The sequence below is a fragment of the Acomys russatus genome, chromosome 16, assembly GCF_903995435.1.
Source record: "Acomys russatus chromosome 16, mAcoRus1.1, whole genome shotgun sequence".
NCBI lineage: Eukaryota > Metazoa > Chordata > Mammalia > Rodentia > Muridae > Acomys > Acomys russatus.
In genome coordinates this window covers 10,589,888-10,605,379 of record NC_067152.1, presented here as the reverse complement: position 1 = coordinate 10,605,379, position 15,492 = coordinate 10,589,888, and the positions used below count along the sequence as shown (strand labels likewise).

Genomic DNA, 15,492 nt, shown 5'->3' with positions numbered 1-15,492 from the left:
TTCAAGCTCCTGGCCCTCCTGCCTTAGAGTCCCTGGTGCAGGGTTACTGGTGCGGACCGGCACAGCTAGCGCTGCTGTAGTGCTCGGAGACAGGGTCTTGCTACGTAGCCCAGGATGGCATCAAGCTTGCCACTCTTCTAGCCTGGCCTCCAGAGTGCTGGGCTAACAGAAATGTGCAACCGTGCCTAGCTTAAGTCTCGTAATTAAACAAATACCACTAGGACCAAATCACTGCGTGCTTTAATTTATCCCACATCAAATATAAGTGGGATGTGGTTTAATTGTTCCTTATATAACCCGACATTTCTGTCGGAGATAATTTTACTAGATTGTGGTCAAAAGTGCAAAATCAAAATGTAAACAATTATTCAGCCAGAAAATACTTTAACAGATGCTTGACATTAATAAATAGAATTTTAAATTCTTTGAGACCTTTAAGTGATACAAATAACCTTTTTTGAAGATTCAAATTAAAGGGTGCTTCGCTTCGCCAAACAGAATATTTAACACGTGGGACCGTATTACCCTGAAGGGTCGTTTGTGAATTTAGAGACAAGTGGGTACTGCCGAGGCTCCTGGACTGTGGGGAGGTGGAAGGAGCCTGGTGTGTGTGTGTGTCACTGTGGGGAGGTGGAAGGAGCCTGGGGTGTGTGTGTGTGTGTGTGTGTGTGTGTGTGTGTGTGTGACTGTGGAAGGAGCCTGGGGTGTGTGTGTGTGTGTGTGACTGTGGGGAAGTGGAAGGAGCCTGGAATGTGTGTGTGTGTGTGTGTGTGTGTATGCCCAAGCATGCGTTATGTGTGTGTGTGCATGCGCACGTGCCCGAGTGCATGTGTATATGGGTGCGCATTTGCGCACGCGCGCGCGCGTGTGTGTGTGTATGTGTACGTGCACTCATCAGGGGGTGCTCTTGTGGGCGTTCCCAGCTGCTGCAGCTGTGTCAGCAGACACTGCCTGAGAGCCTGCTCCGCTTGTTGCTAAGTTTTTTTAAAAGCCAGTTTGTTATTAAAAAAAAGTCTTGAAAACACAATTCTAATGAGATTCTAATTTATGAACCTATTTTTCTTTCTTTGAGACTAACCACTTCCAGACCTCCAGTTGTCTGACCTTGGTGGTCAGGGTTAGAACGGCCAGCAGTGGAAATGCTCTCCAAAGTGGCTGAGCCCTTTGAGACCATGTTAAATAGCCACTAACCTATCCTAAGCAAATGCTGCCCTATGAGGAAACTGAGGACCAAACGCACAAGCTCGGTCTCTGATTCTCATTTATAACACTTGAAGGGAGGGTGGAAAGTCACCGATCTGATGACCCGAGGAGGGCCACTTGTCCTCCCAAGCAGTCACGGTGAGCCCTCAGGATATCGTCTAAGAAGCCCACGATGACCCCTTGGGCTGTGTCTCCAGCCAGGGCCTGCACGCTGCGTGTGTGCTTCAGGGCCGCCCTGACCATCTGGTCTCTCTCCTGGGGGGTGTGGACGGCTCCGGGGTCATCTCCCTCTGCTCCTGACTTTAAGAACTGCAGGACGTAGGACCGGATCATATCTCCATTCAGTTCCAGAGATTCTTGAATGCTGGGGAGGTCCGAGGCGCTGGCGAGGCTCAGGAGGTGAAACAGCGCCTGGCAGATGTGAGTCCGGAGGCTGGCGCAGTACTTGAATTCCAGAAAGTCTGTAGTGTCCTCGCTCTTCTGCAAGGCAGTGACCAAGGCATCCCAGATCTGAGTGAACTGTTCTCGAGACCCGTACTGCGCTCTCTTGCCGGGAACGGAAAGGGCTGCGGCAGATCGGATGCGCACTTTGAAGTTCTTGCATGACAGCACAACCGATGTTAGGGCCTTGTAGGCCTGGGAGGTCCACGGGGCTGTGCCTAGGAAGGAACCAGTAACCGAAACTAGTGAACGCTTAGCGATGAGCCGGGAGAGGTGAGGGCTGGAGGAGGCATGCACTTTATGTTGACTCCACTCTCATGATAACCCCATGAGGTGCTCTGAGTAAGAATGGCCTCATGGGGGCTGGAGAGGTGGCTCAGAGGTTAAGAGCACTGGCTGTTCTTCCAAAGGTCCTGAGTTCAATTCCCAGCAACCACAGGGTGGCTCACAACCATCTATAATGTGATCTGATGTCCTCCTCTGGACTACAGGTGTACGTGTAGGCAGAGCACTGTATACTTAATAATAAATGAGTTAAAAAAAAAAAAAAAAAAAAAAAAAAGAATGGCCTCATAGGCACATATATTTAAATGTTTAGTCACTAGGGAACTGGCACTATTGGAAGCCAATTAGGAGGCGTGGCCTTGTTGGAGGAACTGTGCCACATTCGGGATGGGCTCTGCGGGCTCCAAAGCCCATGTCAGGCCCAGCCTCTCTCTGCTTGTGGATCAGGGCGTCGCTCTCCACTATTGCTTCAGGGGCTCTTCACATGGTGCCTGGTCTGCTGGCCCACACAGTCCACCCGCTCCTCAGGGACACACCCTTAGCTCTGTCGGAGGCAGAGATGTAGGGCAGTGCTGACATTCACAGTGGAGCCCTGAGCATCCATATCTGAACCCAGAACTTGTGAGATTTGAGTTTGTACCCTCTATACCAGAGCGACTCTGTGGATTTGGCCAATTTCCTGTCTATCTTTTCTCCTAAGTATTTAATGAGATGATACTGAGGAAATGAGTCAAAAATCTCATTTTAGTTTGCTTAACAGAAGAAGTATTTTCTCAGATTATAAAAAGGATCTTTGTAAATATGCTTTTTAAATGGCAATAAAACACACACACACACACACACACACACACACACACACACACACACACACAGACTTATTTCATCTTTCCACTAAACTTGGTTCCTGCTGTTTTCTAGACCTGCAACAAAAGCCATTGTGACAAAGGTCTTTAACAAGAGCACACACTGGCATGTTCCTTCCCAGGAGACTTGTGACAGGCAAGGAGAGGGAAACCATCTTACCAAGTGGAAGGGTGGGGTTTTTAAAAACATTTCCCATCGCGTAACAAGCATTCCATCGGACCTTCATGGCAGCCTCGTGGACAACGGTGGAGATCAGGGCCTGGATGGCCTCCTCGATGATCTCAGCAAACCTGGGCCTTTCTATGTGAGCGGGCTGCAGAAAGTGAAGCAAATTCCCGAGGGCCCGGACCGCATTGCTCTTGACCTAGAATAAAACATAAAAGGCCTCAGAGCTATTTGCCAGGGACATTTCAGAATGTATAAACTTCACTTAAAAATAACCCCACCCCCTGTCTCCCCACCCTGTCATAGAGCACAAGGTTAATGACGACACGAGCCCTGTGCAAGCTCACCCGACCTAACCCTGATCCCAGCCTATTAAATGTACCGAGTAGCAGCCACACAGGGTCCTTATCTTTTTTTTTTCTTTTTTTTCTCTTTATCTTTCTTGTCAATTCCACCTAAGGATGTACTTTATCCTTTCTTTCTTTCCTTCCTTTCTTTCTTAACAGCAGATAAGCATGAACATATACAGTGTGACAACGAGGGGACAGGAGGCAATGCTCCCAGGAACACAGGGCGGTTGTTGGCAGTCAGGCCGCACTGCTGGAGCGCTGTGCTAAGTGCACACCCTCGCCATCCTGTGTGTACCTTGTCCTTATCCCTGGAGGCTTGGATCGCAGACTGCAACATTTTCAAGAGCAGGAGGCCAGAGAACTCATCCTGAAAACTTGGATCTGGCGTGTCCCTGTCCCACCCAAGGCACAAGGCGGGGGTAAAAAAGAAAATAATTTAAATGCGTGCAGACAAAGACATAGTCACCGAGTATAGGAGGGTAAAAACTTCAGGAAAACAGCTCGACAGATGTCTCCAGATTATATTAAGAACTCACATCTCTTTTCTTTTTATTCTGTTTGTTTGCTTTTGAACCAGGACCTCTTTTTTTTTTTTTTTATTTAATTTATTTATTATGTATATAGTGCTCTGCCTGTACACCTGCACATCAGAAGAGGGCACCAAACCACATTATATATGGTTGCTGGGAATTGAACTCAGGACCTCTGGAAGAGCAGTCAGTGCCTTTAACCTCTGAGCCATCTGTCCAGCCCCCGAACCAGGACCTCTTATAGAGTGTGGACAGGCCTGGAACTTGGTCCAGAGCCTATGCTGACTTCAAATTTGTGATCCTCCTGCTTCAGCCCGCTGAATGCTGGGATTACAGGCACGGGCCACCACACTTAGATTTTGACTCAGCAGTTCCACATTTGAGAATGTTACCACAGGGGGCACCTCAAGTGGACAGCTCATGCCCAGAGGTGTTCACAGCATATAGACAGCCACAAGGCCAAGGCCTACAACAACCGTTCAGGAAGGAATGGGTAAGGGTGTGTCCCTTGGCAGGCTCTGTGTAACAGGTGTTCATTAGACGTCAGTGCAGAGAATGGGCCGTGTGCTATGTCTCACATGCCTCTTGTGCAGAATTTTAAAAGCACACCAGCAACCACCTCTAGAGATGTGAATGGAGTGGCAGGGAAGGAGGCAAATTTTATTCGGCATACCCCTCAGTACTGTTCTAATTCTTTTGACCTGTGAATATATTTCTTTTCTTTCTCTCTCGCTCTCTTTTTTTTAGGATTTATTTATTTATTATGTATACAGTGCTCTGCCTGCATGTACACCTATAGGCCAGAAGAGGGCACCAGATCTCATTATAGATGGTTGTGAGCTACCATGTGCTTGCTGGGAAATGAATTCAGGACCCTTGGAAGAGCAGCCAGTGCTCTTAACCTCTGAGTCTGCTCTCCAGCCCTGTGAATGTATTTCCTAGAAAAAATATAAACTGTTCACTGTAATTGACTGTCACTGGGTATATCAACTACATCCCATGGCAGGATCCTGGTTTTTGTTTTTTTCTGGGGAGGGGGGAGACTATGAAGTTGGATGGGTAGAGAGGTGGGGGGATCTGGGAGGAGCTGGTTAATGAAAATACGACTAAAATATATTGTATGTAAAAATGTTTAATAAAACAAAACCTCAGAAACCCTTGCATGCTAAAAGCAGAGCAACCATGACTAAGGTCTCGGATTTCTACTGTGATATTTTCTACAATGTGGGTATGCACTTAGACAGCACATGGTATTTTTGAATATATATATAATAGAATAGAATAATATATATTCATAATATATAGTAAAAACCTACTAGGTCTATTGCTTAAAGGAATATTAAAACAAGTTGTAAAACCGCCTGCATAACTTGGGGGGATTCTTACTAATTCTTTCATAATGAGGATGAAAGACATCTTCTAGGAATTCTAAGAAGGATGCCACCCAGGGAAAGCAAGCTGAGTGAGTCACTTACATGTTGACAATCAGAGTATCTGTCAGGTTGCCCAGGGACCAGGCTGCTTTGGCACGCACGTTTAGGGACTTGTCTTGAAGTGACATCAGTATGGCATTTGCTGTGTCTGCAACAAATATGACGTCCTGTACAACAAAACCAGGCTGTATTACTTAAGGGCTTCACACTGCTGCCTCTGCACTTCACAGTTTATTTTCACAGAAAGCTGTAACATTCGTCTGTGGAGTCAATGTGAGTCTACGACAGTTACCTGTGCCTTCTGTGTGTGGGTTGTTTTCTACCTCCTGCAGCAATGTTCTGACAGGGAAAGCATTTCCAAACACACAGTGTGTGCAGCACCCCTTCTTAGAGATGAACGTCACACATAAGACTAAAGGAAAACTTCACTGACCTCTAGAAAAATGGGTATTAGCTTTCTCAGTCATTACTTCCACGTGGTAATGTCCTTTAATCTTTAGCCAATCATTCATTAGTTAAAATTTTTCTGCACACTACAGTCCCAGGTAGTGTGTCAAATAATTAACAACAACAACAACAACACTACCACACACACACACACACACACACAAAGCCTAGGCGCCGCGCATTGTAATAGCAATTAAGGAATTACGATCAGATTATATAGCAGGTTAATTTCCTTCGCTGTTCAACTCAGAAGCTTTGCGCCCACAGATCCACTAGTGGAGGAGGACAGACTCACCTGTCTGAGACAAGGGAAAAGCACATAGACTCCAAGGGCCCTGGAGGTGGCAGCTTTCACTACATGGTTCTTGCTGTCATTCAGGCCGAGCAGCATTGTAATGCACAAAATCTGCTTGTCATTCTGCAACGAGAAGGGTCACGAAAGGAGAAGTGAGAAGGAACACCTGTGAGCCAAAATCTTCCTTCCACAAGCAGCTGTGCGTGATGAGATGGCCTGTACCCGTGTTAAATCCCACTGTGACCTTCAGCCGGCTCTGGTAAAGGGCAGGTGCCTGGACACTGGGGCAGGCATCTGAGGAGCGATTTTGGGCAAGGCACACATGGCCTCTGATCACACTGTACCTTTCACCTATGTAAACAAGGTCGATTTTCTCCTTCTGCTTCATCCAGCTGCCTCCTTTATAAAAGCTTACATAGCTAATAACAGATCAAAGGCCATCAAGGAATAAAGAACAGGAGCAGTGTGGATGCATTTGTGTGCCCCAAATCAGACATGAAATCCTCACCCAGAGCGATGGGATTAGGTGACAGGCTAAGCAAATACCCTGTGTCGAGGCCTTATAACAAATATTTTCACCACTGTTACCTCTCACAGGACTCCTCTGTAAGTGGGTACTACAAAGCTTTAAAGAAAGCCAAGGAGGGGTTGGAGAGATGGCGCAGTGGTTAAGAGAACTGACTGCTTTTCCAGAGCTCCTGAGTTCAATTGCCAGCAACCACATGGTGGCTCATAACCATCTATAATGTGATCTGATGCCCTCTTCTGGCCTGCAGGGGTACAAGCAGGCAGAGCACTGTAAACTAACTAACTAACTAACTAAATAAATAAATAAAAGAAAAGAAACCCAAGGAGTCACAGAGCCAGAGTGGAATGGCTAGGACGTGGGCCAAAGACCTTCAACTCAGGACGTCAATGTTTCTGAACTCTGTCTTCAGAGCTGTGTCACTAACAGCCGCAACCGGGCCCACGCCCACACCCATCTTCTACAGCCCAAGAAGCAAGGCTTTCCTGGAGGGGTAAGGCTTCATTGCCCCCACCATGAACTCAACAGAACCAGTTCCTCTTAAAAGAGATAAGGCTGAAAAGATTTCGGAACCAAGAATCACACTGGAGCCCTGCTGCCCAGGACAGGGACCAAGAGTGGGGATACGTTGCTATGTTACCGGCAGACTGCTGAAGGCTTCTGGCAGGATGGAGGACAGGGCATCACAGGCGCTCGCCTGGAGGGTTGGGTGCTCTGAACTCTGCAGGGCTCGGGGCAAAGGACCATTCAGCATAGCAGTCCAGAACATCACCACCTGGAACAGAGGCGCAGTTAGAACCACAGCACAACAGCCGTGGCAGAACCTGTTGAAGCCATGCCCACTAGATGCGGCCTTGGAGATGAGACAAGTTTTGCTGAAGTAGTAACTTTTTCCACAGTCATGGAAACAACTTCTGAAATAAGCAGCCATATCCAGTAGGACCCTGTAGTGTAACTGAGTTGACAGCAATAGTGATGACGATAATGACGATGATGGTGATGGTGATGGTAGTGATGGTGGTGGTGGTGGTGATGGTAGTGATGGTGATGATGGTGGTGGTGATGGTGGTGGTGGTGATGATGATGGTAGTGATGGTGGTGGTGACAGTGATGATGGTAGTGATGGTGGTGGTGGTGGTGGTGGTGACAGTGATGATGGTAGTGATAGTGATGGTGGCAACAGCAGCAGAAGCAGCTACATCTCAGAGGCTTTATCACAGGCCAGCCATTGTTCTAAGCGACTGTCATACTTCAATCCATTTTAGTTCCAGCACAGCTAAACGAGGTCTACACCACGACACCCATCTCTACCAAGAAAACAGAGGCACAAAACACATCCTAACATGCTAGTCAGCAGCAGGGGTCACTGAGACTTGGGATGAGCCGACATCCTGCGGGCTCTCTCAACGTGACCCTACTGAAGCACAAGAGACTGCGCACACCTGTCAAGAGGCTCAGAGGGAGAGCTGGAGCTGTTCCTGTCCCCTCCTGTCTGTAACCCTGCCTGGGTGACTTGATCTACATAAACTCTGGTTCTTCTCCAACCACAGGAGGCAATGACATCTCCCCTGAAGTCTACAACAAGATGTGACACTGAGTACTCAGTTCCCAGCACGAGGACATGGTAGCCACTCTGAGCACAGAGGCAGGCTCTGCAGGAGGCGCTGTGAAGACTTATCCATGAAAGCCCCTCAGGCAGGCTTCTGAGGTTTCCTTCCCACAAGACATAAAATCTCTGCCATTTCAAATTCATTTGAGAATGTGTCTGGGTTTGTTTTGTTTTTTCTAGTTTTCTTTCCATAGGCTTGGCCCTAGCTTTTGCTGTGTACTTGTGCACTGTCTCTGTCCATGTCCTACCTTAGCTCCCCGAAACCCAGTCTGGACCCTTCATACCCCAGAATGTATAAACTGGATGGCTGCAACCTCCTGGGTGTCCCAGGGACTCTCACTTCCAAATATTCACACCTGTGGAGTCCTAGCCCACAGTGAATAAATAGGGCTGCTCTGTGTAACCCATAGGATTCTGTGAAAAATGACAAGAGGACACCCAATGGTTCTCTGGGAGAAAGTGAGCGCGCCTTTCCCAACAACCGGCCCAAGTTGCTGGGTCCAGGAGTGAGCCGCCTGGAGGGCCCTCCACCCCTCGACAAGGTCATAACTGACTGCAGCCTTGGTGGCATCTTGACTCATGAGACCTCTACCCAGGACGTGGCCTGTAGAGACCACTCAGAGAACAAATGGCCCGAAGAGGCTGTGTGCTTAGGGTTCTGTGTTGCTTGGCTGGCGCCAGGTAATAATGTCTGCTTTCTCTCCGGACAATGCAACACTGAGACGATGTACAGCTGAGAGGTTGCCCACAACCACCTGTCTGGCGGGAGGAGAAATTTGGATTCCCAACCAAGTTCTACCTGATGCCTAAACTCGGGCCATCTCCTTACGAGTTGTCCCACGGAAGCTTGGAAAGGGGGCTGCTATACAAGCTGGTGACCTCATCCTGGTGACCTCACCTCTGGAACCCACACAGAAGCGGACACAGAGAACCCACAAATTATCTTCTGACCTCTAGGTGTGGACATTAGCACACACGCCATACCCCAGTAACAACAGTTAGACAGTTCAATAAAAACTTAAAAATTAAAAAGTTCTGGCGTGCTATTCTACAGGAACAGCACAGATTTGGTCGTAGTTAGGCTTTTATTGCTGTAAAGAGACATCATGACCAAGGCAACTCTTATAAAGGACAACATTGAATTGGGGCTGGCTTACAGTTTCCGGGATCTAGTCTATTATCATTATGGTGGGAAGCGTGGGAGCTTCTAGGCAGACATGGTGCTGGAGAAGGAGTGGAGAGTTCTACATTTTCTTTTTTTGTTTGTTTGTTTTTTGAGACAGGGTTTCTCTGTGTAGCCTTAGCTGTCCTGGATTGTAGACCTGGCTGGTCTCGAACTCACAGCGATCCGCCTGTCTCTGCCTCCCGAGTGCTGGGATTAAAGGTGTGTGCCACCACGCCCGGTTGAGTTCTACATCTTGATCTGCATTCAAAGGTATAAGTCTGTGGGGGCCATTGCTATTCAAACTATCACAGATTTTCTCTGAATTTTGTTGTTATCATTAGTGTGCACACATGTGACATATGTGGACACATCTGTTACGTACGGTGCACACAGAAACATCAGAGGAAAACTTTATAGAGTTGGTTCTCTATGTGGATTCTGAGGATCACACTCAGGTTGTCAGATCTGTGATGCTGGGCAGTGTGCGCCTTTACCCACAGTGCCATTTTGACATGGGAAGAAATGAGATCATCTGCTCCACTTTATCACTGAGCCTCTAAATAAAAACTCACACCAGAGCTCCAAGGGCAGAACACTGGGGCGGGGGCACTTACCAGGTAGACGGGCACTCTCTGGTCAGGTGCCGTGTTGGAATCTGGTTTGTGCTGCTGTATCAAGCCTGTGCCCAGTTCTTCCAGGAGCTGCCGAGATATGAGAAATGAGCCATCAGAGCAGAGAGCTAGCTCTACGGAGACCGCAAATAATGTGCCTTCAGTTTGGAGACCATCTCAAATCAACAAGAAAAGTAGGTTCTCTCTCTCTCTCCCTTCCTTCCTTCCTTTCCCCTTTTTGTTCTTTGAGACCCTGGCTGGCCTCGAACTTAAGATCCACCAGCCTCTCCTCACTCATGCTTGTTAAAGGTGTGAACGGAGTTTAGGAAAAGTAATTCCTAACTGTTGTTTTCTTCTCAGCACCTGCGACAGAGGTATTCTTTCAAGGAGTAAAACCAACACCTATGCTGTTAGCTAGCCCTGCACGTAAGAACCCTCCTCTCCTGAAATCTGAGAAACCGTAATGGAATTACCTTCATGCCGTGGAGCTGGACGGACGGGTTTGCTTCGCCCATGCACTTACAGATCACCTCACTGAGCTCCATCAAGTACTGCTGAGTCATCGAAAAATAGCCCCTGGCCAGGTGAGCCAAAACCTACACAGGGAACAGGCAGTGAGCTCATTTGACGGGGCAAGGCTGCACACTCCAAAAGTGTCCAACCACTCGCACCCAACAGGGACCTCCAGTCTGACATGGATGAAGCAAGAGTCAGCCATTAGCTAGCTGCTGCTGGCTTCATGACACTTTATTGGTTTGTGATGTCAAGAAGAATTCTTTGATGCAGATTTTAATGGAATTCATACCTGAAAGAACCAAGGCTGGAAGTGTGAAGGGTGTGTTCAGTGTCCTCAGAGGGTTAGCAGCCTGCAGAACCAAGCTGCGATGGCTACTCTGAGCGTCAACCTGACCACATCTGGATTTAACTAAAACCCAAACTGCTGGGCACACCCATGAGGGTTTTTTTTTTTTTTTTTTTTTCTTAATTAAATCATTTGAAGGGGGGAAGACCCACTTTTAATCTGGATCTTTTCAGGTGGGAAAATCCACCTTTACCCTGGGCCACACCTTCTGCTGGCAGCCTACATAAAGGGCAGGGAAGAAGGAAGTTTGCTCTCTCTGCCTGCTTGGTCTTACTCTCAATGGCAAGTGCATTCCTTCACTGGCACTAGAGCCTACATCTCTGTACTGAAGATCAGCTGAGACATCCCAGCCTTGTGGACTGAACAACCATTGGATTCTTGGACCTTCCATTGGTAGACAGCCATTGTTGGGCTAGCTGGACCACAGCCTGTAAGCCATTCTAACAAATCTCCTTTATGTATATATCTCATTCTATCAGTTGTGTTCCCCTAGAGAGCCCTGACTATACAGAAATCTATGTCTTAGACTACGTCTGACTACGTAGATGTTTTCCTTCCTTTTCAAAATTTTATTTATTTAATTTTTTGGAGGTGAGTTTTTACTAAGTAGCCCTGGATGGCCTGGAACTAGTGATGTAAACCAGGCTGGCCTTGAACAAACAGAGATCTGCCTGCGTCTGCTTCCCAAGCATTGGGATTAAATATGCAGACCAACATGCCCTACAAGAGGTGACTTCTTCCCTTCAAGGTGCAATCATTTTGGTTCAATAAATAGATACAAGATGACAAGAATTAGGTTACAGAAGTCAAGCTTAGTCATTACATCCACTGGTTGGGCATGCAACTCTTGACATGACTACAATAGTTTGTAACAAAAGAGCAAAAAGGAATAGACTCAACAAGTTACGACTACCTCAAACAAAACAACAAAGAAAGGCTGCACCAAACAGCAAGGCCACTTCATGCACTGTTCCTTAGTTACCCTCCTGAGAAGGAGTGGTCCCGGACTTCCAGCAGGGCGTAGAGCCTCCTACCTGTAGAGCTTCCAGCCGCATGGGGGAGGGTTCATAGGTGCTGCCCAGGCCAGAGCCAGCACCAGCATCGCTTTCTGAGCAGGAGTCTTCCCTGGGCAGCACCACAGTGGAAATGCAAAGTCGAATGAGCCAGCAGGGCTCTGAAGACCCCTTCGGGGAGATGACTGAGGCGTCCTCCAGAGAGGGTCCTGCAGGGAATTTCTTCCAGCCGTCAGGAGTGCCGAGGTGAGGAGTTGCTGAACTGCTGCTGCCGCTGCTGAGCCCAGAGGAACAGGGCTGTTGCAGAAGCAGCTGGACTTCGGGCAGAGGCGCATGAGTGGACACTATAGCTCCCAAGAGTGTGAGGCTCGACACTCGGACGTTAACATCTGTCCAAAGAAAGGCAGAGCCTATCACCATGGAACCACTGTCATAAGGGCTGTAGTTATCCCTGACAGCAAGTAAGAATGACTAGATTCTTTTTGTTTTGTTTTCTTTTTTCCGAGATAGGGTCTCTCTGTGTAGCCTTGGCTTTCCTGGACTCACTAGGTAGACCAGGCTGGCCTTGAACTCACAGCAACCCGCCTGCCTCTGCCTCCCGAGTGCTGGGATTAAAGTCGTGTGCCTCTATGCCTGGCTTCTTCTTTAATTAGGTATAATTAAGGTTCAAATTTCAGTTCATAGAAAGTATGTGACAATACTGCGAAGAAACAACCTGAAAAATCAAGAGCATTAGACATTCTACTGACTATGAGTATCCAAATATGAAGACTAGAAAAAAAAATCAAAAGGCACGGTGGAGTTTCTTCATTTAAAAAGACCACAGAACCCAGGCACGGGGCTGTATTTGTGAACTCCCAGCCGGACTAGAATCTGGTTGCCTGCACAAGCACTGTGCAGCTCACAGCTACCTCTAACTCCAGTTCCTGGGAATTCCATGCCCTCCTCTGACCTCAAACACACGCATATACCTGCCCACAGTCACAAAACAAAATCAGGAATCTTTACACTCCTAGCACTCCAGAAGCCGAGGAGGGAAAAACATTTGCGGCCAAGCTGGGCTATACAGGGAGGTCTTGCTTCAAAATAGAACCAAACCAAATGAGAACACTAAAGTAGTACACACTGTAACAAAATGTTATTAATCTCCGAACTCTGAACAATCCCGGAGTTAAAATAAAAAAGCTATAAAACAAACAAACAAACCCAGATGAGAGGGGTATTTCAGTGATTGAAGCAACTGCCAATAAGCTCAAGGCCTGGCGTTCAGACCCCAGAACACATACACAACACATACACACGCTGAGTGGGTACGGCGGCCCACTTACACTTCAGTGCTCAGAAGACCAGGGACTGGGGCTGGGGAGGAAAAGTGTCCAGCCAGAGCTCTGTGTGCAACGGAGAGACTCCATCTCAATGAATAAAGTGAGGAGACTTAAGACATGCGATGTTAGCCTTGGGCCTTCCATGCATGTGCCCAGAGGCATGTAAAAGCCCCCCCTCAACCTCAGAGATGTGCCTGCCTCTGCCTCCTGAGTACTGGGATTAAGGGCGTGCGCCACCACCACCCACCTGAGACTTGGTTTAAGTGTACTTTTGCCATCGCTGTGATGAGAGGCCTCAGGACAGGACTTATCTTTCTGTGCCCTGACTTATAGGCTGGTGTAAGGAGTAGGTTGAACTCGGCCTCTCATTTGCGTCTGATGAGAATCCTACAGAATAGGTGCCAGTCTCCCTGCTGTGAGGAACTGGGTTCTGGGTGCACCACAGCTCTGAGGATGATGTGGGAGAGGGCTGCAGACTCTCAGACTGATTCCAGGCCGCTGTCCCTTCTACAGCATTCCAGAAAACACCTGCACTGCCGTTTTACTCCATAACTCTGACTGAAAACTCAGACAAAGAGCGAGTCTGGTCTGAAATCTTACAAAAAACCAGAAAGGAGCATTCCAAAGGCAGGTGCTCAGAGCCCACACACCTTATGGAGGGAAAAGCTGACAAATGAGCAATAAGCCTGCAGTTAGAGGAGATATCAACTAACTTCACCGGACTTTATGTGACCTTCATAGATCACGTTACAGAAGTCAGGTTTTTGTTTTACAGTGTTTCTTCCTAATACAGGATACCACCCACTCACCCACCCACCTATCCATCCATCAATCCACCCACCCATCATCCATCCATCCATCTACCCATCATCCATCCATCCATCCACTCATCATCCATCCATCCACCCACCATCCATCCATCCACCCATCATCCATTCATCCATCTTCCCATCATCCACCCATCCATCCATCCACCCATCATCCATCCATCCACCCATCATCCATCCATCCATCTACCCATCATCCATCCACCCATCCATCATCCATCCATCTACCCATCATCCATCCATCCATCCACCCATCATCCATCCATCCACCCACCATCCATCCATCCATCTACCCACCATCCATCCATCTACCCATCATCCATCCACCCATCCATCATCCATCCATCTACCCATCATCCATCCATCCACCCATCATCCATCCATCTACCCATCATCCATCCATCCACCCATCATCCATCCATCCATCCACCCATCATCCATCCATCCATCTACCCATCATCCATCCATCCATCTACCCATCATCCACCCATCCATCCATCCATCCACCCATCATCCATCCATCCATCTACCCATCATCCATCCACCCATCCATCATCCATCCATCTATCCATCATCCATCCATCCATCCATCTACCCATCATCCATCCATCCACCCATCATCCATCCATCTACCCATCATCCATCCATCCACCCATCATCCATCCATCCATCTACCCATCATCCATCCACCCATCATCCATCCATCCATCTACCCATCATCCATCCACCCATCATCCATTTATCTACCCATCATCCATCCACCCATCATCCATCTATCCACCCATCATCCATCCATCCATCACCCAGCCATCATCCATCCATCCATCCATCTATCCACCCACCCCTCATGCATCCATCCATCCACCCACCCATGATCCATCCATCCACCTACCCATCATCATTTATCCATCCACCCACCCACCCACCCACCCACCCATCATCCATCCATCCACCTACCCACCTCTGCCTAAAGATTCTGACTCTTATGCATTTGACACAGCCGCTTGGACTTGTCTCACTCTTAATCTGAGATGTAGTTTGTTCACTAGGAACAAAGAGGCACTCAGCCCACAGACAATTCTCCAGCTCAGTTCTTTCTGGCAAATGGCCTTCTAACAACAGAGGACACCCTTGAGAAGCTGAGACTAAGGGAAGACCTTCGAGCCTGAGGGACGCTCTGAATACTCACTCCTCTTCCTTTTAAACATAGATGCTCTACATTGATGGCTATAAGGCGACAGTTAGTACTACCCACCTTTGTGGCGGATATAAGGCTTTATGTGGGTCCAGACTTTGGTCAGCAAGCTGAGTTTCAGACGGTTGTAGGGGGCATTTGATACTAGATTTGCAAGGCACTGTGACAGAAACACATGTTTACAATAGTTAGTTTAAGAGGTCTTTTAAATTAGAAAACTTATTTTGACATTTATTTGTGTGAGCGTGTATGCTTATGTGGAGGTCAGAGGGCAACTGTGGGAATCTGTTCTCTCCTTCTACCACATGTTTTCTGCAGATCACACTTCGCTTAGCGGCAAGCACCT

General features: G+C 47.8%; 1 protein-coding gene across 1 annotated transcript in view; it reads right to left on the bottom strand.

The window, feature by feature from the left end:
• Window positions 1-1,213: 1,213 nt before the first annotated feature.
• Heatr6 (HEAT repeat containing 6) overlaps window positions 1,214-15,492 on the bottom strand; it is a 29,236-nt gene continuing 14,957 nt past the window's right edge. The window contains exons 11-20 of the mRNA XM_051158155.1: window positions 15,207-15,306; window positions 11,821-12,188; window positions 10,398-10,520; window positions 9,928-10,014; window positions 7,180-7,314; window positions 6,014-6,136; window positions 5,314-5,438; window positions 3,604-3,700; window positions 2,953-3,157; window positions 1,214-1,862 (exon numbers count right to left, since the gene is read on the bottom strand). Of these exons, the coding sequence (XP_051014112.1) occupies window positions 1,291-1,862; window positions 2,953-3,157; window positions 3,604-3,700; window positions 5,314-5,438; window positions 6,014-6,136; window positions 7,180-7,314; window positions 9,928-10,014; window positions 10,398-10,520; window positions 11,821-12,188; window positions 15,207-15,306 (1,935 nt within the window). The 3' untranslated portion in view covers window positions 1,214-1,290. The remainder of the gene's footprint in view (window positions 1,863-2,952; window positions 3,158-3,603; window positions 3,701-5,313; window positions 5,439-6,013; window positions 6,137-7,179; window positions 7,315-9,927; window positions 10,015-10,397; window positions 10,521-11,820; window positions 12,189-15,206; window positions 15,307-15,492) is intronic.